Consider the following 26,130-nt stretch of genomic DNA (forward strand, 5'->3'; position numbering starts at 1 on the left):
AAAAACTTACAGGTTCATGTGTCAATTAGAACATTGCAGGACGCAGACGCGGACGAAGATAATAAAACTTATTTTTTTTATAATAACAACATTAAAATCAGCAGTCTCAAAGTTTTTTTTTATTGCTTAGATGGGTGGACGAGCTCACAGCCCACCTGGTGTTAAGTGATTACTGGAGCCCATAGACATCTACAACGTAAATGCGCCACCCACCTTGAGATATAAGTTCTAAGATCTCAGTATAGTTACAACGGCTGCCCCACCCTTCAAACCGAAACGCATTACTGCTTCACGACAGAAATAGGCGGGGTGGTGGTACCTACCCGTGCGGACTCACAAGAGGTCCTACCACCAGTAAACTATCTACTCACTAATCGTAGAACTAATCTACTAATCACTAATCTATAATAATCAGCCTTCATAATTAATCAATCAGTCTTACATAGTAACCTAGACTTATAACTGGTGCACATACTTAATAGCAATGAAATGGCATGTAGACAAACATTAAATATTATAATTAACATTGCTTCGCTAAATTAGTAGGAAGAATTCAGCTCTAAAAAGAGGAAGCAGACACTAGATAAAATTATTCCGATAGATTATCATCCGATTCTTCAGAAAGAGTAACAGTTATGTGATGTGGCAAAGAGTTAAAGTATGGAGTTCCTCTAAGGGAATAAGTTCTGAGCGGCACATATCCATTAAATCTTTATACTTCGCAGCAGGAATCATAACAGGTCCAGAAAATGCAGCTTTTAGTTCAGCTTGTACCGAGTTCCTCGTATTACTACGAATTACTAAAATATCATAATCAGGTTGAGTTAGATCATATTTAAAAAACAAATTTGTTGGGATGTTATTCCAGTTAATCTTCTTGCACTTAATGTCTTTGATCCAAACCTTATTATTAACAAGACTTTTAAAGTCGAATACGTCATCCTGGGTTACGTTTCGAACAACATAGGGTTCTCCTTCATTCTTGGCCCATCTTACTAATAAACGCCATTAATGAGGGGTATATATAGTTTTGGTTTGAAAAGCTCTCTTGATGACAGAGTGGATACTGTCCCCCTCATTTTGGGTATGCCCTTTCTGTAAAAACCGGTGTGTATATGTTGAATGTATATGTTGAACTTTTTGCGGCATAAATTTATAATGAATATACAAAGCGATTACAATTTTGGCCAGCACAATTGTCTGACCAAAAGCGGAACTCCTTGGTCCCTTGTTCAACATTAGTCTGTATAAAGTTTAAGAGGCAACTGCTTACCTCGTTTGCTCCACGTTTTTCCACAGATTCATCCCACAAATAGCAAATGGCCTTCTTTTTACCTATATCAAAAACCGTAAAGTTAAAAGAAGATAGCTTTCTGTTATAGTAAAATATATTTATATTGCTTAGAGGACACTGTAAAACTTTTCAAAATCAAACAGCAGTAACCATGTTTCCGTTTGACTCCTCAGCATCTTTTTTATCTAGGCTTTTTAAATGCCTTGCCTTCTTATTTGTCTGGTGTTATTGAAGAGCTTCTTTCTCTTGGTCAGTTGGATTTTTATTCAATCGAAAAACGTGACATTCCTCGCACTAATCCTTTTTGGGGTTTGAAAACCTAGGGGTATGAAAACCTAGATTGAAGTTTGAGTTGACAATGTCACGATACTGGCGTTCTTTTATGGCTTTAGTGCTGTATTTTTCAGGGTCATGATACATGATTAGGGCAGAATACGGTGTTGCAGATCGAATGGATATTAGTAGGAGATTGCATGAGTGCTGGTACTGACAGTTCCAAATTGAGCGGAGTACATCTGTGGTGATCTTCTAAATCTTCAAGCTGTATATGTGGTAAATTTTCGTAACTTAAAGGCACTTTCAAAGAAAATATACTAGGTTGGTTGCTGTAAGCATCCAAGGCAGATACATCAGGCACGAGATTAGGTACTGAGCTGTCGCAGGTAATTTCCTTGGTCCCACTATCTTCATGTAGCATTTTTCCAATACATCAGCTAGTTCCTGACTGATTTCTACTGGTCCAGGAGGCAAAGGTGACGTTTGTATGTCTTACAGGTATCATCATCATTTACAAATGAAAATTTAAAAAAACTCATATTTTTATGACAATTTATAAAATACTATTTATATTTATGTGTTTTGCAAAACAATTTAATTATACAGAAATAATTTAACAAAATTTAAATAAAAAATCGTTATATTTTACAACTTTTTTGCACGATTAACGTCCTAACTGATTTCATTATCCCAGTAACAACGTCTCATCTTACTAACGAACCAACAAATCGCGTCACAGAGTTCGTAAAAAAATGTCCCATATTCACATAGAACGCTTAGAGGTTCAATAGTGTTCGTAAAATATCGTCCTAATATTTCATAACGCTTTTATTTTTAACAGTTAATTATTATAGAAAGATTGATTACTCCTGTGAATATGCATTACGCCAATTGTGTTTTTGCATTAAAAATGCGTTTCATTACCTATTCGTCAAAAAACGTCTTATAAAAACATCGATCGACTACAAGCACTTATTGAAACAAAAAAGCAATATAGATAATATTTTTTTATATAGAACTTAATAGCGTGTGAAATTATGAAATAATACAACTGAAAAGTTGGCAAATTAATATTATTAACATTTTTCTCCATATGAACAGCGGCTACATTAGAAAATGATGAACTAAGGTCAGGGTCTTCTGTATCAGCCTTAAGCATATTCAACATTTTCCGTGATCGCGACATGTCTAAAAATATCTTTTATCGAGCAAAATACGTGTTACATTATTAATTTAAAATCAAACAGTAAAAACCTAAGCGCTTGACACAAAGACGCCCTCTCTCCAACAAGTCCAACGAACAGCGGCCGGACTGACGAACGAACAGTGCGGCCGCTCCGTGCGGGCCGGCGCTTGATCACTCCGTACGTTTTTATGCGGAGCTAACGACAGATAGAACGTTATTCAATTATATATTTCCGAAACTAAATGAGATACAAAAATTCCAAAAACACACGTCCGTAGAGTTCGTATCCCTTATTTCGCCTAGCTATATAACTCGTTTTTGCTCTATGATCACATCGGACTTTGTTCTGCGGATGAGTCGGTATATCCCTTCAGCTGTCGAAGAAATCCGCGGAGCTTGTCGGCCTAAGCCAACATTAAATAAGAAGTTTTCCTTAATAAGAAGTTTTGTCGAGATAGGCGGGCTCACGGCCCATCTAATATCTCTAGACACGAGACCCAATAGACATCATTACTTTGAGAAATGAGACTGAAATCGAAATTTTACATAGCGATAATACTCTATTTGGTATTGGCAAGTCGTAGACATCATCAAAACTAGCTTTACAATTTAATCTCGCTTCTCAATGCTATATATATAACACTATATATATATGTATGGTATTTATGTATGTATATGTAACGGTTGTCTGGTGTAGTGGTAAGTGACATGGTCACTACACAAGGGGGTCGCGGGTTCGAATCCCGCCAAGGGAAGATATTTGTATGATAAATATAAATGTCTGTTCCGGGGTTATGGATGTATATTAAATATGTGTATGTGTATAATAAAAAATCTTACATTTATTTCCGTTATCTGGTACCTGTAACATTAGTTCTTTACGAACGTATCACGAGACCAGTCGCCGTGGCGTAATTGTTAGTAAATATTTATTTATTTATTATTTATTTATTTATGTATATTTATGTGCATATATATGTATGTATTATTTGGATTAAATGGCTTTATTATTATTATTATATGTATGTATGTGTATATATATTTCACTGGATTGGTACACCGCGTGTAATTCGTTCCCAAATGATTCTTGTCCACCTGATGGTTGTTTTTTTTTTTTTATGATTGATAGTTTACTGGTGGCCCGAAGGCCTTTCCAGTTTCACCAGGACGGGTGGGCGAGCAAAGGCTCAGCCAAGAGGGGTGGGATTTGCTAACAACTGCCCGAGCGCCTATCTAACTCTGAATCTAACTCTGAAACTACTTCGATCGTGTGTAAGCTCAGAGTTACGTTTTTTAATAACGCTATGTCGAGTATATCCGGGCGATGCGCGATATTTAGCGGGTAGTGAGTCGGTGTTAGCGGAGCGACGATATCGAAGGCGAGATCATCGACTAACGCGTCAAGCCGCCTGCCATTCGGGGTTGTGGTGTGTGAGTTCCACCTGATGTGTTTACAATTTAGGTCGCCCGCCAGAATGACAGAGCTCCCCATGCCGAGCAGCGCCTCGATATCACTGCTTAGAACGATCTTATCCGGTGAAAGATAAACGGACGCGATAACGATCGGCGCGTGTCCCGTCAGTGAGATTCGGCACACTGATGCTTCGATATTAGCGAGCGCGGGAGGATCGAGCGGGACGCAATGCAGGGCTCTTCTATAGTAAATGACGGTACCACCACCACGAGCAGAGAGCCTGTCGTTCCTGACCATGTTATAGTTCGCGATTTTAGGGTCACGGCGCGCGGGCTTAAGTAGGGTCTCCTGCACTAAAAAGATATCAATTTGATGGTCACGCAAAAAGTCAGAAACCTGATCACGTTGATTTGCGAGACCGTAAGCGTTAAAAAATCCTATCGTCACGGATAGGGGCTTTATTCTACTTATATACGCCATTGATTACCGGCGGAGTGAGGGGAGGACGTACGTATTTAATGACGCGTATACGTCGGCGTATTCCTGCACAACGGCGATAAAGTGTTGTGCAGTGGAGGCAGCGCGAATGGCGTCGCCCAAAGCGTTAACGCGCTCAAAGTTGATCGACTGAAAGAAGTCGATCGCTAAAGCGAGATTGTCGGACGCGGTCGGAGGGCAAGTCGCGGGAGAGGGACGAGTTGCGGGGGCGGGACGAATCGCGGAGGAGGGAGTTGTAACCGTGTTCGTGTACGGCAGCGGTTTCGCCCAAGCCGAGACACTGGGCACCGGCGCCGGATCGAACGCTGGCTTAGCCTGCGACACAGAGGGTGCCGAGGCTTTGATGTCGGGGCCGGAAGCTCGGAGGCGGTTTTGGCGGGCGACGCGGCGATTTATTTTCGGGGCTCGGGGGCATCCGCGGTAATTTGCGGGGTGACCCTGTGTACGACACAGGACGCAGCTAGGCGGTTCCGTCGCGGTTTTTTGATCGCGAGTGCAGAGGGCCGTGGCGTGATCTCCTAAACACTTGACGCATCGGGGGCGCGCGTGACAGTTACGGGAAGAATGCCCGTATAATTGGCAGTTATGGCACTGGCTAGGTGTGCCTTTCTTGTGTGGGGTTTCGACGGCGACTGATGGTTGTGTGGAAGAGATCGTTCTTAGCGATAAGACCGCCAATTTTACTTTTTTGTATTAAATGTTTCGCATTGTCTATTTTTTTCTGGTGTACAATAAAGAACACTCTCTCTCTCTTGTTCAGTGTTATACGACGCTTGGATATTGTGATACGCACTGTCTTTTTTATTGAAAATCTAGTATCTTAAGTCGTATCTAAGCGAGAACGGACACTGTAAACTATGCTAGCAGTTGGAAATAATATAGTAGAAGTATAGTAGTCGTCCTAGGGTGCCACAGGTATACAGGTCCCTCACAAGTTGTCTCCCCTTCACCTTATCTTGCGTTTGCTCCATAACATCGCTGCAGATCAGGCCGGCATCATCGTTATAATATAATATGGTAAGCAGTGACTTGGCTCTGCCCCTGGCATTGCTGACGCCCATGAGCGACGGTGACCACTTACCATCAGGTGGGCCGTATGCTCGTCTGCCTACAAAGGCAATAAAAAAATACAATTAAAAACGCAACATTTAGCCGTAAGAGCATCGTGGACTCAGATTGAAGGAAGTTCTTTTATGAGCGCTGATGGCCGTGAACGACAGTGACCACTTACCATCCGAGCTGTACGCTCGTCTGCCTCCAAAGCTAAAATACTAATAAAATATCATCACCTTTTCTCAAAACAGAGCGCATCTCTGCATCAGGTTCACGCTGGGGTACATATAACAGTTTATCATCAGGTGGTCACTAAGCCCGTGTCTTCTTCTTCTCAGTCGTGTCACTCTTGACAGAGTGGTCGTGATCGTCATGTAGTGTTGGAAGGGGCAGACTTGATGCGTCTCACGATGTCGCGCCATCTCTCCCTGCTCGAGGCCATTCTACTGCACTCATTTAAGGGACCTCCCAGTGCAGTTTTAATTTGGTCGGTCCACCGCATTGGTGGCCTCCCGCGCGGTCTTGTACCATCAACACTTCCCTGTACAACGAGGCGTTCTATGGACCGGCCATCTCGTCGCGAAACGTGTCCGAAGAAATTCACCATTCGAGACTGTACTATACCAAAAAAGAGCCCGTGTAAGAGTAATAAAAAAAACTTTTTTTTTCAGGTTCCGGAAACGCTTCTCTAGAGTCAGCATTCTGCGCGATGCTGGAAGTACCCTCGTGGTACCTCTACGAGCTGAGCAGCCTCCTGTTCTTCATCCTCCCTGGGCTGATAATACTCTGTCTTTACGTCAGGATGGGACTCCGGATCAGGTATGTTATGGGGTACGTATCTATCTTCTACCTACCTCTACTTCTCTACCTATTTCTACATTAATGGGTAATAATTCTTTGTTTCTAGTTTATAATTACAGTAACGGCGGTTTATTCGCGGGTTAGATGTTCCGTAAATATGCCGCGAATACAGGAGCATATGGAAAATCGCGTTTACAAAGGATATTCAGTCACTGGTGGTAGGACCTCTTGGGAGTCCGCACGGGTAGGTACCACCACCCCGCCTATTTCCGCCGTGAAGCAGTAATGCGTTTCGGTTCGAAGGGTGGGGTAGCCGTTGTAACTATACTGAGATCTTAGAACTTATATCTCGAGGTGAGTGGCACATTTACGTTGTAGATGTCTATGGGCTCCAGCAACCACTTAACACCAGGTGGGCTGTGAGCTCGCCATTCATCTAAGCAATAAAAATAAATAAAAAAAGTTGGATACTTGATTCCATTCCAGATTTTCCAGATTCCAGATTCCACTATGTGAATCGTTTTTATCAATTTATATGTACCGATTTTCCGATTAGATTCGCGAGTAAATAAATCTTTAGCTGCGAATATAAGAATTGGGTTGCATTTTTTTAATCCGCGATTACTGAAATCGCGAATGTAGGAAACGCAAAAAAGTTATGAGGTAAGTACTTAACGGTAGGCAGAGGCTTGGCTCTGCCCGTGGGATTGCTGACGTCCATGGGTGACGGTAACCACTTATCATCAGGTCGGCCGTATGCTCGTCTGCCAATAAGGGCAATAAAAAAATAAAAATAAGGAGCGTTTGTTGTGCCTATGTAAATTTATAATAATATGTATAAAAACGTATATGTTTGAATGTCTTTTTGTCTTCCTCCTCATTGAATCAAATCAAATCAAAAAAAAATTATTTAACATAAATGAAAGTACATCCTTGTTGAACGTCAAATTCACGTCAATAGCATCGTGTGCCTCAGTCCTGAGGGTCATGACCTTTTATTCAGTCTATGTTCCTCCACTGTTTCCTGTTCTCTGCGCAGTGGGTAGCGACATTTCGTGTTACTTAAACAAGCAAAGGATTTTAATGAAGTTTCATACAATCCATCCACAGTGCGTTTCCAGAGGTCTTTTAGCCACGTACCATCCGGCTATGGAATGAGCTCCCCACCACGGTGTTTCCCGAGCGCTATGACATGTCCTTCTTCAAATGAGGCTTGTGGAGAGTACTTAATGGTAGGCAGCAGCTTGGCTCTGCCCCTGGCATTACTGAAGTCCATGGGCGACGGTAACCACTCACCATCCGGTGGGCCGTCTGCCTACAAGGGCAATAAAAAAAAAACAAAAAAACAAACATATTTAATAGACTTGCTCAATCTAGGATACTTCTTTATCATGGTAAGTGACACGACCCGAACAACTAATGATTCATGTATGTGTTAAATGAGACAAGTATATTTTTTTATTAATTATACAAAAAAAAAAATTTTTTATTTTTTTTTATTGCCTTTATAGGCAGACGAGCATACGGCCCACCTGATGGTGAGTGGTTACCGTCGCCCATGGACTTCAGCAATGCCAAGGGCAGAGCCAAGCCGCTGCCTACCGCTTAAATTAGTTGGGACTACGATTTTATAGTTAGGCATCTATAGTTAAAAACAAAGAGAATGATTAAAAATCCTCTGAAGCACTATAGAGACTTATTGAAACTTTTAGATTTTAATTTGAGTGTGCACTAGACACTTGTAATTTAAGCGAACAAAATATCATTTTTCATTTAAAATAAACGTAATTATCTAATTGTTATAAAATTGTTTACGAACTATTCGCTTATGAAAAGTTAATCAAAGTTTAAAACGCGCGAAACGTGTGGGAGCTTTTGTGGGATTTTGTTGCTTCGGCGCCGTTATAAAATTTTTAATGACATTCTTAAAAACGCAACACACACTTACCAGCTTTTATTTTTAAAAGTAATTTATTTGAGGATTCTGTGTTTTCGTGGTTTTATCACTTAGGTTAAGTTTATTATCAGATAACATATACAATATCTACCATTAAAGTACGCTATAAATGCCAATATTATTATAAGTATTTAGCCTTTTACTGGTGGTAGGACGTCTTGTGAGTCCGCACGGGTAGGTACCACCGTGCTGCCAATTTTATCCGTGAGGCAGTAATGCGTTTCGGTTTGAAGGGTGGGGCAGCCGTTGTACTGTCAAAATTGAGACCTTAAGAACTCATGTCTCGACGTGGGTGGCGGCATCTACGTTGTAGATGTCTATGGGCTCCGGTAACCACTTAACACCAGGTGGCCAGGTGGGCCGTGTATATAAACTACATAAGTATGTATGTCAGTCTCTGGTATCCATAACACAACGGGAACCCTAATTCGGGATCCGATGACCGTGCGTGATTTGTTTCCAACTATTTATATTTACATTAACAACTAGCTGAGTCCCGCGATGTTACCCGCGGTTATTGTCGTACCGCGGGTGATGCCGCGGGGTGAAGCTAGTCTAAAAAAGTAGCTTAAGTTACTCCTTATATCATCAGCTACCTATCAGTGAAAGTCCCGTTAAAATCGGTCCAGCCTTTCCAGAGATTAGCCGGAACAAACTGACAGACAGACAGACGGACAAAAATTGTACAAAATGTTTTTTCCCCTACCTACGCCGAAAGTTCGGTTTTCCTCCCGCTGTACAGGGAAGAAAGTGTAACTTTTTCTCCCTGGGTACTGACAAGTACCTACGCATGCGCGTTAGTGTCTACGTCTGCTCTCACGCACCTAAAATTGTCCGCCATTGTTGTGCTCAAGTAATTTGCAATATTGTGTTTAGTGTAAAAGTGAAATAAACCAAAGGCAATAAAATTTCCTGCCGCCCTGCTCCCCCCCGCCAGGACTTCGCCCTTGGACCCCGGCTCGGTACTCCACGAACTGTCGGCCTGATAGGAGAAAAAATAGTATGTGCATCGCGGGAAAAAAGTAGGACATCGCATCCCGCGTGTTGAGCCGAAGGCGAGGGTGGCAATTTTGCACGCGGAAGGAAATGTCCTACTTTTCTCCCTTGGTGCACAATGTAATAATTTTGGTGTATGAACCGTATATATATATATTCATATGCATGTAGTAAAAAGCGGTTATTTCATTATTACAAACGGACACTCCAATTTTATTTATACGTATAGATTATAGATGTGATCCTGAAGTGTCAATAGCAATTGTGTGTATTTATAATAGCTTCACCGCAGTCGCACAGACGAAGCGTTGATAAACTTTTCAATGTTTTATTTTATTTTTATTGCCCTTGTAGTCATACGAGCATACGGCCCACCTGATGGTGAGTGGTTACCGTCGCCCATGGACTTCAGCAATGCCAGGGGCAGAGCCAAGCCGCTGCCTACCGCTTAATACTCTCCACAAGCCTCGTTTGAAGAAGGACATGTCATAGCGCTCGGGAAACACCGTGGAGGGGAGCTCATTCCATAACCTCAATTTCTTATACATGTCTTGTAAATTGTACATATTCTGAAATAGCTTTATATATCTTGTAGTTTTGACCGTTGATTGATGACTTGAGGACTGCACGAGTGAGCTCATAACAAAAAATTTGATAAGATAAAACAAGTCGAAAAGAAAACATCACTTTAACAGTCAATTTAACATCTAGAAATGAATAAAAAGATACACAAAAACTAGAATTGAGGGCGTACGCCGTAATTTTTTTGTTGTTGATATTTTCAAAGTTTTATCTTTTGTTTAGTTAAATATTGCTCTTGTAATAATTCTGTATTTTTCTTTATTGCGGTACCATTTGTTTTATTTATCATTTGCTTTTTTTCTGTTCTTAATATTTTATTTATTTATTTATTTATTACACTTTATATAAAATTTACATTGGCGGACTTAATGCCTAAGGCATTCTCTACCAGTCAACCAAAGGTAGTGCAGAGTGAATAGTGGTAGGTGCAATGAAACGAAATTTTAAACGATGTTTCCCGAGCGCTATTACATGTCCTTCTTCAAACGAGGCTTATGGAGAGTATTAAGCGGTAGGCAGCGGCTTGGCTCTGCCCCTGGCATTGCTGAAGTCCATGAGCGACGGTAACCACTCACCATCAGGTGGGCCGTATGCTCGTCTGCCTACAAGGGCAATAAAAATAAAATATAAAAAAAAAGCGAAAAAAATGCAACATCACCCAAAGACTAGTTTTTTTTTGTACTGCATATGTAAGTGGTTACCGAACCCCATAGACATCTACAACGTAATTTTTTTTGGTAATCACTAACCACTTTACCAATGTAATCACTTAACACCAGGTGGGTGGGCTGTGAGTTCGTCAACCCATGTAAGCAATAAAAAAAATTTTTTTGGTTAGACGGGTGGGCGAGCTCACAGTCCACCTGGTTTGAAGTGGTTACCGGAGCCCATAGACATCTACAACGTAAAAGCGCCACCCACCTTGAGATATGTGTTCTTAGGTCTCAGTATAGTTACAACGGCTGCCCCACCCTTCAAACCGAAACCCATTACTGCTTCACGGCAGAAATAGGCGGGGCGGTAGTACCTACCGGTGCGAACTCATAAGACGTCCTACCACCAGTACAATACAACAGTGCTATACTAGAATGGGCCTGCTAGCATAGGTACCACCACTCGAAACTAATCCTGCGACAAAATGATAACTGTTACACAATACAACGGACACATCAAGTAGACAAATATAGCAAGTACATCTAGTTTTTTTCATATCATTTGTGTCGCACCCACATCACGAGAACAACCACATTGAGACATAAAAATTAAATTGAAGTCTCAATTCCATTGTATAAGTGCTTACCCACCCACAAATACGTGAACATAAATCAATAATTGACATTTGAATTTTAAATATTTGTGGATATAGACATAGCCTACCTTCCGGTTAGCAAAAAAATCTAGCTTGGATCTAGCCTAGATCTTTTTTTTTTTTTGTTGCTTAGATGGTTGGACGAGCTCACAGCACACCTGGTGTTAAGTTGTTACTGGAGCCCATAGACATCTACAACGTAAATGCGCCACCCACCTTGAGATATAAGTTCTAAAATCTCAGTATAGTTACAACGGCTGCCCTACCTTTCAGACCGAAACGCATTACTGCTTCACGGCAGACTCACAAAAGGTCCTACCACCAGTAATATTAGTAAGTAGTAAGATCTAGCATCAAAGGGTCCGGACACGCCACTCCAACAATTTCAAGCTGCTTCGAACTATCCGCTAACTCAATCATAGTTACACTATGCTCCCTTTGATATCTCCTGCTCAAACTATTCTAACTTTCTGAATCTGATTACCTCCTAATTTTATGTACAGTAGGACGTAATGTAAGCTTACGCGGAAATCTGCTATCTTGGGCGTTTTACAGTTTAACTTTTTTCAGTTTATTTTGACATTTGAAGTCGTCGTGGCCTAACGGATAAGACGTCCGGTGCATTTGTGTTGAGCGATGCACCTGTATTCGAATCCCAGGCGGGTACCAATTTTTCTAATGAAATACGTACTCAACAAATGTTCACGATTGACTTCCACGGTGAAGGAATAACATCGTGTAATAATAGTGAAACCCGCAAAATTATAATTTGCGTAATTACTGGTGTTAGGACCTCTTGTGAGTCCGCGCGGGTAGGTACCACCGCCCTGCCTATTTCTGCCGTGAAGCAGTAATGCGTTTCGGTTTGAAGGGCGGGGCAGCCGTTGTAACTATACTGAGATCTTAGAACTTATATCTCAAGGTGGGTGGCGATGTCCGTGGGCTCCAGTAACCACTTAACACCAGGTGGGCTGTGAGCTCGTCCACCCAGCAAAGCAATAAAAAAAAGCATAAAAATTATTTTTTTACAATCTAGTACTCCCAAGGAGCTTTTTCTCTAATCCCTTAATATCTTCAATGTGAGCCCTGTTCGTAATTAAGTATAATTTTTGGGTCTAAAATACTTTGTTCAGGGTAAAATACCTTCATCACGTTAATTAAAAAGCTAAAAAGCTTGCTTATTTCCGGCAGTTTCACGTAGGTTGTTCAATTATTTATTTAACCTCGTTTAATCAAAATTGAAACCGCAAAACTTCGAAGTCAGCGTAATATCTGGTTGAAGGGTTTGTTGCGGGCCTGCCCGGCTGAGTCCCGGGATCCTGCCTGCTTCTGTCACGAAGCAGTAATGCATTTCGATTCGAATAATTAGATGACATTGAAATTATACAACCATAAGAGATGATTGAGAGAGATACAATGAGTAAGCGGGTTCAAATCCGTTGCAAAATCGCTGGCCTGCTGTAAATACAAAATTTCTTTTTTGTCTGTGCAGTAAATACTATTAAAAATAATTTGTCTGACGGTATTATGATCGACCATCTGTCCGGAGCGGGCTCTCGTCATGCCGACATGAGTTCTTAAGGTCTCAGTTTTAACAGTACAACGGCTGCCTTACCTTTCAAACCGAAATGCATTACTGCTTCACAGCCGAAATAGGCAGGGTGGTGGTACCTACCCGTGCGGACTCACAAACAAACTGAAACAAATGTAAGCAACACTTTTTGAGGACATCGGCTCAAGTGGCATTCAATGTAGGTACCCACCCCGTTTACTGGTGGTAGGACCTCTTGTGAGTCCGCGCGGGTAGGTACCACCACCCTGCCCATTTCTGCCGTGAAGCAGTAATACGTTTCGGTTTGAAGGGTGGGGCAGCCGTTGCAACTATACTGAGACCTTAGAACTTATATCTCAAGGTACCGACCTTGAAATATAAGTTCTAAGGTCGCGGTTCTAAGGCGCATTTACGTTCTAGATGTCTATGGGCTCCAGTAACCACTTAATATCAGGTGGGCTGTGAGCTCGTCCACCCATCAAAGCAATAAAAAAAAAAGACGTCTTACCACCAGTAAAGTCCAGTAAATTGCAGTGCGAGTCTTATCTTACTTTCAGATTTCTATTTTGGATAGAGGTCTGGCTTTAAAGACAATTATTTAGTCTCGTAGATAAAAACCTATCATTTTAGATACATAATATCCCCAATAAACGTAAGATTACACATTGCAAACATACATATATTGAGTTGTTAGGTACTAAAGAACTAGTACTTACCGACGAAATATGTTTGTCACGAACGAATGACTTCGCAAGTTGTAACTCGTGTATATACACATTATTGGATTCATATTCTGATTTCTGAGAGTTCTTTGTGTACAATAAATTTTATTTTTATTATTAATTTACTGGTGGTAGGACCTGTTGTGAGTCCGCGCGGGTAGGAACCACCGCCCTGCCTATTTCTGCCGTGAAGCAGTAATGCGTTTCGGTTTGAAGGGTGGCGCAGCCGTTGTAACTATACTTAGAACTTATATCTCAAGGTGGGTGGCGCATTTACGTTGTAGATGTCTATGGGCTCCAGTAACCACTTAACACCAGGTGGGCTGTGAGCTCGTCCACCCATCTAAACAATAAAAATTACAAAGTACTATAGCGTAGTACTACTTAGTACTAGTACTGTTCATTGACTGAAATTAATTCAATCGATTTTTCAATTATTGTATTAAAATCGCTGTCTTTTTTAATTTTAAAATGAAAAATAATCTTCTTCTTCTCTGTATATAAAAATGAATTGCTGTTCGTTAGTCTCGCTAAAACTCGAGAACGGCTGGACCGATTTGGTTAATTTTGGTCTTGAATTACTTGTCGAAGTCCAGAGAAGGTTTAAAAGGTAGAAAAATATGAAAATGCACGGAATTAAATAAAAATAACGATTTTGTTTTTCCTTTGATGCGTCCCCCGTCGGACGGGTTTCTTTTGTTTGTTTTATTTAAAAGTTTAAATCTTTTATTTATCGATTGAAGCACTGCGAAGTCTACCGGGTCAGCTAGTAATTACTAAAAACTGCGACGCTTACAATCGTCCCAAATTAAAACTTTCTACTTTTATTCTTAGATGGTTGAACGAGCTCACGGCCCTTCCGGTCTTAAGTGGTTACTAGAAACCATAGACGTCGATAACGTAAATGCCCACCACCTTAAAACATGATCTCTAAGTCTGATTTTTACAAAACAACGGCTCCTTCACTCTTCAACCCGTAATGCATTACGTTAAAAATAAGTAGGGTGTTGGTACCTACCCGTGTGGGCTCACATGACACTTGACCACCACTAAATATCTATGCGACCGATCAATCAACCAAAGACAATTGAGAATCAAAATTCTATAAAGAGAATTAAACTAAAAATTGCCTATTTTGTAGACGCGACTTCAAAAAATATATTATGAATACCATCATTGTATTTGTCTTCGGGAATGATGTAAGGGATCTCTGATGTGCTGCTATATAAAATACGTCGAAATGCTGACTCCATATAAAGTTGTACGTAGTAAATTGCAGACGTAGTAAGTAAAAATTTTAGAATCTTTAAAATCATAAAAAATCTCCTTTAGAATTTTAAATTTAAAACTTCAACAGTTTCATTTAGTCTCATTCTTTTAGAAGAGAATTTTGTCTGAACGAATCTTATTTGATGACTCCGATTACGTACTCATTAAAACATGAAAAAAAAATACGGCCTATTTTAAATCTATCCAAACGGACGTGCCTCTGCATGAGAAAGGAATGTTTTTGCAAAATGGATTCGTTTTAAAAATCCCGCGTGAGCGACGAAACGGCGTCTAGTTTAAAAGCGACAGCGGATTTCGTGTTCTTAGTGTTCCGAGGCGGGCACAATCTTGGATGATGCGGTCCTTAACTACTGCGAAGAGATGGCATTCGCTAGTTTCGCTCTAGAGATGTGGTGCCGGAGAAGAATGCTCCGGGTCTCGTGGACTGGGTTTTGAATGAACACTTCAAGCAGCGTCTGTTTTGAACAGTACCGTCTACAGGATGGTAGCTTTCTTCGGACATTTCTTTTTTTTATTATGATATTTTTATTGTCCTGGTAGGCAGACGAGTATACGGCCCACCTGATGGTGAGTGGTTACCGTCGCCCATGGACTTCAGCAATGCCAGGGGCAAATTATAATTTTACGGGTTTGATTTTTATTACACGATGTTATTCCTTCACCGTGGGAAATCAATCGTGAAGATCTCATAAGTGTGTACGTATTTCATTAGAAAAATTGGTACCCGCTTGTTGGATTCGAACACCGTTGCATCGCTACATACGAATGCACCGGACGTCTTATCCTTTAGGCCACGACAAATAAAAATTTCTATTTTCTTCTTATACGATTCCTTCGTTGTAGAAGTAGTAGTTCGTATTTACTTTGAAATATTGGTACTTGACGTAGAGTTTAAATATCGGCGTGGTCGAGTAACTTAAAGCTATAATAAGGTGTGTGTTCCCAGTTAAGCCACGAACGCTTAAAGTCTATCTACTTTTTTTTTATTGATTAGATGGATGGAAGAGCTCACGGCCCGCCTAGTGGTTATTGGAGTCCATAGACAACGTAAATGCCGCCACCGACCTTGAGATATGAGTTTTAAGGTCTCAGTATAGTTACAACGGCTGCCCCACCCTTCGAACCGAAACGCATTACTGCTTCACGGCAGAAATAGGCAGGATGGTGGTACCTACCGAAGTATAAATTAAAACTGTATTAGCACTTAGAACACTCACAGAACACTTTAAATTCTTAATTAACTTCTTCCGCTTCGCTTCAGAGTATCCGTTCGCTTATTCGCTTCGAGTAGTCCCGATTACTAACTGACTGCGTGTCATCTCTGCAACGCTTTTATAGTCGGTACGACATCTCTAGAATCATCGAGAACATTCCCCACAAGTCGAGTATTTGCAATGTGTGTTTCCGCTATCTGACAATAGATAGCGTTGTACATCTCGAGCATTCTAGATGTTACTAGATCATTTGATATTCGTTTTGGCTATTCGGCGATAGATGGCGTTACTCTTACCGGTGTAACATTTTTTAGCATCTAGTAGAGCGAGACCTACTTATTCTTCATAATTACGATCGGCTCTTGTCCTTAGTCGATGATGTGAAATTGTTCCCAGGTCCACTCATACCAGTAAGCCGGGCAGCCCAGGCACTTTGAACGGTGTCAACGGCAGTGTCCATGGAGAAGCAAGTCAAGCGCAGTCCAAGAAAACCATCATCAGAATGTTGGGTAAGCAAAATAATTAGCTCTATTATTCTTAAACAGTTGAATAGACCTTTTACAGAACAAAAAAGCGTTTATTTGCCCAAATTTCAATGAATTCGTTTGCGAATACAAGTGTTTCTTTCCCGGCCAATTACCTGACTATTCTATTCAGACTATTCAGAAGGTTTAAGAACAATGCTAAAGTAGCCCTTCTTAATTGATTCCCTTACAGCAATCAGCATTGAATTTTTATGTGCCACAATTGAAACTACTTTTAGGATTGAATTTCTCGTATTTAATGCCATTATAAGCGGTAGGAAGCGGCTTGACTCCGCCCCTATCATTGCTGAAGTCCATGGGCGACGGTAACCACCTACCATCAGGTGGGCCGTATGCTCGTCTGCCTACAAGGGCAATAAAAATATATATATGTAAGCTTGAGGGTAGACATTATCTTGTTGAACACCAAGTAAAACGATGTCACTTTTTGGTTCCTGAGTTAATCAACAATATGTTATCTTAACAATTCACATTAACACTTGTCCAACTTTAACCAGTACGTACAACAGTCACTGAATCACACAACGTAACAAGGATATATATAGTAAGTGCACCAGGCAAGCGCAGTCCAACGAATGTTCATTTTTTTTTTTTTTTTTTTTTTTTTTTTTTTTTTTTTTTTTTTTTTTTTTTTTTTTTTTTTTTTTTTTTTTTTTTTTTTTTATGATTGAAAGTTTACTGGTGGCCCGAAGGCCTTTCCAGTTTCACCAGGACAGGTGGGCGAGCAAAGGCTCAGCCAAGAGGGGTGGGATTTGCTAACAACTGCCCGAGCGCCTCCGAAGGAGACCTAACAACTCAAGAGCAATTGTTTCGCGAATGAATCTACTACCGGATCGGAATCGCGACCCGCTGAGAAGATCCGGCGAGAAACTCAGCGGGCTGATGCATGGGTTAGGTTGCACGTCGACCTCTTTGTCGAGTTCGACGAGTACGGTTACCGGGGTCCCTAAGCCTGCCCCTAGTATTAGAGCTGAAGGCATCTAATGCAAAGGTTATTGGATCTGATGGATCCGTAAGGACGTGTCTAGGGCGTCGACGGTGACTGGCTCCTGCATGATCAGGATTCGGGGAGTAGTCAGCGGCGGCAACGATAAGGCGATTATCATGACGCATAGCCTTATCGAAGTATCGTTCCGACGCTGACTTCATGTATTTCCGAATTGATTCGAGGCCCAGGTCGTCGTGTAGGTCAACGTTCCTCACGAACCACGGAGCCCCGACAGCTAACCTGCAAAAGCGGGATTGTAGGGATTGGAGGGTGTCTATGTGTGTGCGGGCCGCGTGAGCGAACACCATACTCGCGTAAGTCATGACGGGCCTTATGCAAGTTTTGTAAAGTGTCACCTTGTTCCGAAGGGACATTTTACTCCGCTTACAGATCATGGGGTAGAGTCTACCGAGAATAAACGCGGCACGGTCACGGACTGATTTTATATGCGGGCGGAATGTCATCGATGCATCCAGGGTAACGCCCAGGTACTTGACCTTCCTGGCCCAGGGTATGGGTTGTCTAAAGAGAGTAATCGGGGGTGTGAGATTCCTCCTCCTAATCCGGGAGGAAATCCGTGTGGAGCTTCCCCTCTGAAATAGCACCGCAGTACTTTTCGCTGGGTTGATGTCTATGCGCCATTTTCGGAACCACTGTCCTAGGGCTAGGGCTGCGCTCTGAAGCTTCTTCGCGATTAGGGACTTATTTCTACTAGAATAGTAAACAGTCGTGTCGTCGGCGAATAAAGCTAAATGGGTCGGCGGCGACCGGGGAATATCGTTGACGAATAAGCTAAATAGGAGGGGTGAGAGGACAGAGCCTTGCGGGACTCCAGCTGTGAGAGGTCGTGGGGAGGAGCGGGTTCCCTCGACTCGATATCGAAAAGATGTTCATTTCAAGGCACGTTCCGCCTTTTTATACTAGCCGGCGCAGCTGGCTTATGAGTCACTTCTGTTGCAGCTGTTGTTTACGAGTGGAACGACACGGCCGGCGCACCTGGCTTGTGTGAGTCACTCCTATTGCACGTGCTATATAACATAAATATCGTTAACGCCGTCATATAGATATATATTGTAACTTTACTTGAGACCTTAGAACTTATATCTCAAGGTGGGTTGCGCATTTACGTTGTGGATGTCTACGGGTTCTAGTAACCACTTAATTCCAGGAGGGCTGTGAGCTCGTCCACCTATCTAAGCAATAAAAAAAAAGATATATATATTACTTCTGGCGTTTCTAACACGTGACAGTTGTACCCAAACACAATAAATAAATTCAAGCCGTAAGATATCAGGTAGAATGTAGTGAAGATGTTTGACATCGAGAGTCGAAGGAAGCTTTACACGGCACAAAATACAGATAGAACCGAGGCACGTCTCTCCGGAAGTACCAACCCAGAATGAATAGCCACTCATATATTACCCAGTGCTGGATCTGTGGAGTAGTATATACCTGATCCTCCCAGAGACAGAACTTGGAAAGGGCAAAAAGTACCCCCAGAGTAACTGTAGGTTACCTTACCTAAGCTGTCAAACCCAAAAATTAACTCATCCATACAAATTCCACCACACAGGACATTGTGATGCCTGGTCTTGATTACGATATCAAATACAAAAAATACTATACATAGAATAGGTAACTAATAAATACTAAAATGAAACAAAATCGCCAGTGTCATCCACTTGTTAAAAAAATACTATCTATGTTAATTATTATCATAGGATGAGGAATCCGTTAAAAATTGGAATAGTACAAAAAAACTTTTGATTATATTGTTCCGAATACATAGATATTATTACACTTAATTTTTAAGTTCTGAATAAGACAATTCGAAACGTCGATCCACTGCAACAGTTGTCCGTGTGTCATTTCCTATTTCACATTAATTAAAAAGACGAAATATCTATTCTGAAATTTGAATGACAACTTTTTTTTTTATAAAATTTCTATTTATTATTTTAAATTAATATTCCTTAATCTTTCAATTATTATTCTTACCACCACGCAGCGTTAAATATCAGAAGCGACTTTCAACTTGATACTGCGGTGAGCGGGGATAAACCTCATTTTAAATCGAGATAAACTGCGCCTTAATTCTAAGTAGACAAAAAAAGACGAACATAAATCTTACCTCTTTAGTACATAAAAAGGCACAAGTAGCAACCCTAGAATCCTCTTAATTAAGAGGACTGTTTGATGTCTCTGCTTCCGAAACACACCCCAACTTGACAATACGAATACCACCCCCCATAAGGATTATCCATTTGTGGAATAACATCGCGGTCATACGGCGGAAGGGTCAAATTATATATTTTGTGTTGTCGAGATAAGGCATTGTAAACAATCTCTTTGTATGTTCTCTCAGAAAGCTCTTATCTTGTGGGTTTAATTGTCTAACGCTTTAGAGATTGTTATTAGGATCAGAAAAAAGAGCTCACGTAAGTGTGCTCACGGGGCTCTAACCAATTTGGTAACTCTATCCCTAGCAAGACCAGTGCTTCACAGAATCTCGCCGGATCGGAATCGTGATCCACTGAGAAGGTCCGGTGAGAAACTCAACGGGCCTAATAATTCAAATCGCAGTCGCAAATTTATGCGTATTCTAATCCTAATCTATAACCGTATATTAGAGGAAGTGTGAAAGTAGCCCCGGTAAGCAACAAATTAAAGATCGGACGGTTAGCGTGGTATGGACATGTGATGCGCAGAGAGAAGATGCATGTGACTAGGAGATGTATGGAAATGGTAGTGCAAGGTAGAGGAGGATGAGGTCGACCGAAGAAGAAATGGATGGAGTGTGTGAATGACGATATGAGAGAGTGAGGGGTGAGTGTTGAGATGACGGCTGATAGAAGAGAATGGAAGAGAAAAATCAGCTGTACCGACCCCACCTAGCGGGATGAGGTGGAGAAAAAGAAGAAGAACCTATATCTGTCACGAAAAAGTCACGCTTTCCGGCTTAGAGAATGAGACAACCGCTATATTATATAATTAGACTACAACCCATATCTCTAGGTGACTGGCGATATCATATTGTGATTTCTGTGTTCTAAGCTTGGTGATATAAATTTCCATACCGTCAATTTCCATAGATATCGCTATGATGTCAACAAATTTAAACCACTCTACTCAGCAAACTTATGAAAGGCCACTAGCTTTGTCAACTCAAGTCTCGACAAATTCGTGTGTCGGGGATGTTTGCGAATGCGCGAATAGATAGCTTCGCAGCAATCATTCGTTAACGAATTGCTTCCCTGGTTCGCCGCGTGCGGGTCAGTCGCAATAGTTACCGGCGGCTGTTTACCTCGCGGATAGATCTGGACTGCCCAATAATGGATGGATATGAACTGGATACGTGTTTACTGGTGGTAGGACCCCTCGTGAGTGCGCACGGGTAGGTACCATCGTTCCGCCTATTTCTGCCGTGAAGCAGTAATGCGTTTCGGTTTTAAGGGCGGGGCAGCCGTTGTAACTATACTGAGATCTTAGAACTTATATCTCAAGGTGTGTGGTGCATTTACGTTGTAGATGTCTATGGGCTCCAGTAACCACTTAACACCAGGTGGGCTGTGAGCTCGTCCACTCATCTATGGAATAAAAAAAAATTAAAAAAAACGTGTGCATGTTGAGCACTCTGGATCCTGAAACCTTTTAGGTTAAGGTAGTTTTGATGTTAATATTAAGTTTTTGTTTTATTCCGAGATTGTAGTTATTGTTTTTATTTAATTCTGTTATACTATAATATGAAATGTTAATAATTGTAATATGGATGCAAAATCTGTAATAAACGAAAAAAAAAAAATGCCCAAAATGAATACATAAAACTTTTAAAATAGGCAAGGTAATGGTATTCGCCTGTGCTAGCTCACTACATGCCCAACAATTAGTAAGGATCGCCATCCAACCTCGAGTGTCGAATAACCGGATTCCGAGCCGGCCCAATAGAAACAGCTGTTTAAGACTTACTAGATGATGATTGAGCTTTGCTCGGTTTTTTTTTGATAAGCCATCTTGTTGTGTCTTTAAAGCGGTTAGTTGTCCTCAATTAAGAAAAATAGTATTATTATTCGTCAATAGATGTCGGGAAGGGTTGATTATTGAAAACACGAATAAAACAACATTTTCTGAAAATACATCGTAGCTAAATCGATTTATCGCTCCTGAAATCCCCTGTATACTAAATTTTATGAAAATCGTTGGAGCCGTTTCCGCGATTCAGATTATATATATACAAGAATTGCTCGTTTAAAGGTATAAGATAAGATAAAAATCATCACTATTTAAGTCCTCTTCATTTCCCTAGCGGCAGTGGTGATCGCGTTCTTCGTCTGCTGGGCTCCGTTCCATTTCCAGAGGCTGTTCTACATCTACGGCACCGGCGCTTCTCATTACCACATCATCAACGAATACCTGTTTTACGTGGCCGGTGCTTTTTATTACGTCTCTGCTACCGTCAATCCTATTCTATACAACGTGATGAGCCATAGGTGAGTTTACGGGAAATTGTTTGCTAAGTTTTTTTTTTATTGCTTAGATTGTTGGACGAGCTCACAGCCCACCTGGTGTTAAGTGGTTACTGGAGCCCATAGACATCTACAATGTAAATGCGCCACCCACTTTGAGATATAAGTTTTAAGATCTCAGTATAGTTACAACGGCTGCCCTACCCTTCAAACCATACGCATAACGGGCCCATAATAATGTATGGTGCGCGATATTGTTGTGCTATGAGCTATATACTATATACTATACGCTATTATATTATGCCTGCGCCACAGACACATTAACTTTTTTAGAGTCGTGTCAATAAATCACTGTGATTCCAAAGAAAAGCCCAACTGAAATAAATATTTGATATAGTTACTGCTTCACAATCCGCACATTTTCAAGGAATTGTTTATTTATGTAGGTATCGTTGAATATTCTATTAGTTTTGCTATGTGAATTTGTTTAAATCATTTCGTATCTGTATTTCACATGTGAGTTTCAATGTGTTTTTTTTTACAGTTTTCCACGTCTTTTCCATTGGCACATAATCTACATATTTTTTTTATTGCTTAGATGAGTGGACGAGCTCACAGCCCACCTGGTGTTAAGTGGTTACTGGAGCCCACAGACAACTACAACGTAAATGTGCCATTCATCTTGAGATATAAGTTCTAAGGTCTCAAGTATAGTTACAACGGCTGCCCCACCCTTCTAACCGAAACGCATTGCTGTTTCACTGCAGAAATAGGCCGTACTTACCCGTGCGGACTCATAAGAGGTCCTACCACCAGTAATGCACAGTAAAATCAAAAAGCCCATAACTGAACATCACCCCTCTGTTTCAGATACCGAATAGCCTTCAAAGAGACTCTCTTCTGCAAGAAAGCAACTCGGATAAGGAGCAAATACATCGAACAGTCCAGTACCAGGGAGACAGTGGTGCACAACGGTAGGAGGACCAGATCGAAATGCCGGAACGAGCGGAAAAACTGCAGTTATTACGTCACCGAAACCAGCCTTTGCAGCGAGTGGAAGAAAGACTTCTACCAGCAGAAGAAGATGCATGTTTTGTACAAGGAAAGGTCCGGCTCGGAATTGTGCAGTGAAAATGAAGCTAGTCAACTCATGTTTGGATATATGCCTGGAGAGGAGAACGATGACACTTAAGTATTATTTTGGGGAGGGAAGTAAGATTAATGTCACCAGTGTAGGGTTGCGATCTTAAAAAAATATTGGTTACTACACAAGGGGGTCGCGGGTTCGAATCCCGCCAAGGGAAGATATTTGTATGATAAATATAAAATGTCTTTCCCAGGGTTATCGATGTATATTAAATATATTATGTATGTGCATAATAAAAATCTTACATTTATTTCCGTTATCTGGTACCTGTAACACAAGTTCTTTACGAACTTCTCACGGGACCAGCTAACGTGGCGTGATTGTTAGTTAATATTTATTTATTTAAATATTATTTTAGGTCAGAAGATGCTGAGTTGAGTTCGTCGAAAAATAATAAATTTTAACACTATTTGAGTTCTTAATTCATGATTGTTTTACTACAATGCATTCAGATCGGAGTTTTCTCAACGGTCGTATGAAGAGATCATAAACTTCTAAATACAAAATGACTATGTGTAGCCGTAGATCTAAAGGAGATATTTTTTTTTATTGCTTAGATGAGTGGACGAGCTCAGAGCCCACCTGGTGTTAAGTGGTTACTGGAGACCATAGACATCTATGACGTAAATGCGTTTGGAACCTCTGGGTCTGCGGAGGGACTTCGGATCCCTCTGTATTTTGTACCGTATGTTCCATGGGGAGTGCTCTGAGGAATTGTTCGAGATGATACCGGCATTTCGTTTTTACCATCGCACCGCCCGCCACCGGAGTAGAGTTCATCCATACTACCTGCCACTGCGGTCATCCACAGTGCGTTTCCAGAGATATTTTTTGCCACGTACCATCCGGCTTTGGAATGAGCTCCCCTCGACGGTGTTTTCCGAGCGCTATGACATGTCCTTCTTCAAACGAGGCTTGTGGAGAGTATTAAGCGGTAGGCAGCGGCTTGGCTCTGCCCCTGGCATTGCTGAAGTCCATGGGCGACGGTAACCACTCACCATCAGGTGGGCCGTATGCTCGTATGTCTACAAGGGCAATAAAAAAAAAAAAAAGTAAGAACGGCTACCCCACCCTTCAAACCGAAACGCATTACTACTTCACGGCAGAAATAGGCACTGTGATGGTACTTAACCGTGCGGACTCACAAGATCTCTCATATGAATGCTTTAATCAAACGGGTTTATGGCAAATATAATTTATTACATAGTATTTTAACTAGTATCTATCTAATATAGTATCTGGAAACTTTGTATATAATATATACAAAGTTTCCTGAGTGGCACTTGTATACTAGAGGGTCTGGTCTGAATTCAGGAACATAAGTTTATAGACACCGTACTTATACATGTTTTGAACCGAATGACTTTTTTTTTATTGCTTAGATGTATGGACGAGCTCACAGCCCACCTGGTGTTAAGTGGTTACTGGAGCCCATAGACATCTACAACGTAAATGCGCCACACACCTTGAGATATAGTTATAAGGTCTCAGTATAGTCCCAACGGCTGCCCCACCCTTCAAACCGAAACGCATTACTGCTTCACGACAGAAATAGGCGGGGCGGTGGTACCTACCCGTGCGGACTCACAAGAGGTTCTACCACCAGTAATGAATTCTTACAACTGAATGTACATGTCAATAAATCGAATTGGCGCGTTTGTTACAATGTAGTTTGGAGGTATACGACAAAGGGAAGATGTTCCCGGTGATATTGCTCGGTAGACCGACAGTCCGAATGTTTTTTTTATGGTTGAAGGGTTACTGGTGGCCCGGAGGCCTTTCCAGTTTCACCAGGACAGGTGGGCGAGCAAAGGCTCAGCCAGGAAGGGTGGGGTTTGCTAACAGCTGCCCGAGCGCCCCCGAAGGAGACCTAACAACTCAAGAGTAACTGCATCGCGAATGTTGTTCGGAACTTGTGTATATGTAAGGTTATCTTGAAAATGTCGTAAGCGAGATTCAGGCATCTGCCAACTTATCTTGTGTTGTTGACTACCCGCCACAGTAGAAACCGGCTACTCAATGGTATTTCTATATTAATAAACTTCTAAACATAATTACGTCTACATTAAAATAAGTAAGTTATGAAAAATTATGGCGATAGTTCTGTTGAATAGAACAAAAATAAGTCGAGTGTGTAAAGTTGTGTAAAAACAATTTTCGATTTAACGCTAGTCTGGAGTTAAGCGAAAATTAAAGTTTTTTATTTATTTTAAACTTTAAATTTTACTGTGTGTTGCTCCATAGGCGTGTGCCTATTGCAGATCAATAAGCTACGTAAACAACTTTTTTTTTTCTATTCTATGCTGTTTTATCAGTCCGGTTTGTTTTGATTCGAGTTTGGAAGTGTCTGGCAAAAGGAATAGAGGCCGCCCCAGAACAACTTGGCGTCGCTCGGTGGAGCAGGAGCTAGGGGTCTTGGGCATGACGTGGGAGGAGCTAGAACAGACTGCCCAAGACCGATATAAATGGAAAATTTGATTCGAGCCCTACACCCCAGCAGAGGATAATAGGAAAGAATGATGATGATGATGATTCTATGCTGTAACCACAAGTCGAACACATGATTATTGGATTTGTTTATATAGCCAGACGAAATCACAGCCGGCTTGCCCGTAATAGCCTCCTATATTTTGAATCAGAACCCGATTTCTATTACGCGGTAGAAATAGGCGCCTATTTCTATTACTGTCGCCTATTTCTACCACGAAGTAGAAAAGTGAACTAATAACAGAACCACTCGTTGGCAATGAACAATAGTTGAAAATGTATAAATAAATTATTTTATGTACAAAGTTGAAATTGTAGGCTCTTAATAATTCGTAGCTTGTAAGATATATTATATC

The 26,130-nt window shown here is 41.1% G+C and overlaps 1 protein-coding gene across 1 annotated transcript in view; it reads left to right on the forward strand.

Moving 5' to 3' along the window:
• Positions 1-23,515, forward strand: part of NGR-A27 (neuropeptide receptor A27) — an 81,398-nt gene extending 57,883 nt beyond the window's left edge. Inside the window, 4 exon segments of the mRNA NM_001134253.1 lie at positions 6,393-6,540; positions 16,541-16,653; positions 21,981-22,164; positions 23,011-23,515. Of these exon segments, the coding sequence (NP_001127725.1) occupies positions 6,393-6,540; positions 16,541-16,653; positions 21,981-22,164; positions 23,011-23,332 (767 nt within the window). The 3' untranslated portion in view covers positions 23,333-23,515.
• Positions 23,516-26,130: the final 2,615 nt, after the last annotated feature.

The sequence above is a fragment of the Bombyx mori genome, chromosome 14 (assembly GCF_030269925.1).
Source record: "Bombyx mori chromosome 14, ASM3026992v2".
NCBI lineage: Eukaryota > Metazoa > Arthropoda > Insecta > Lepidoptera > Bombycidae > Bombyx > Bombyx mori.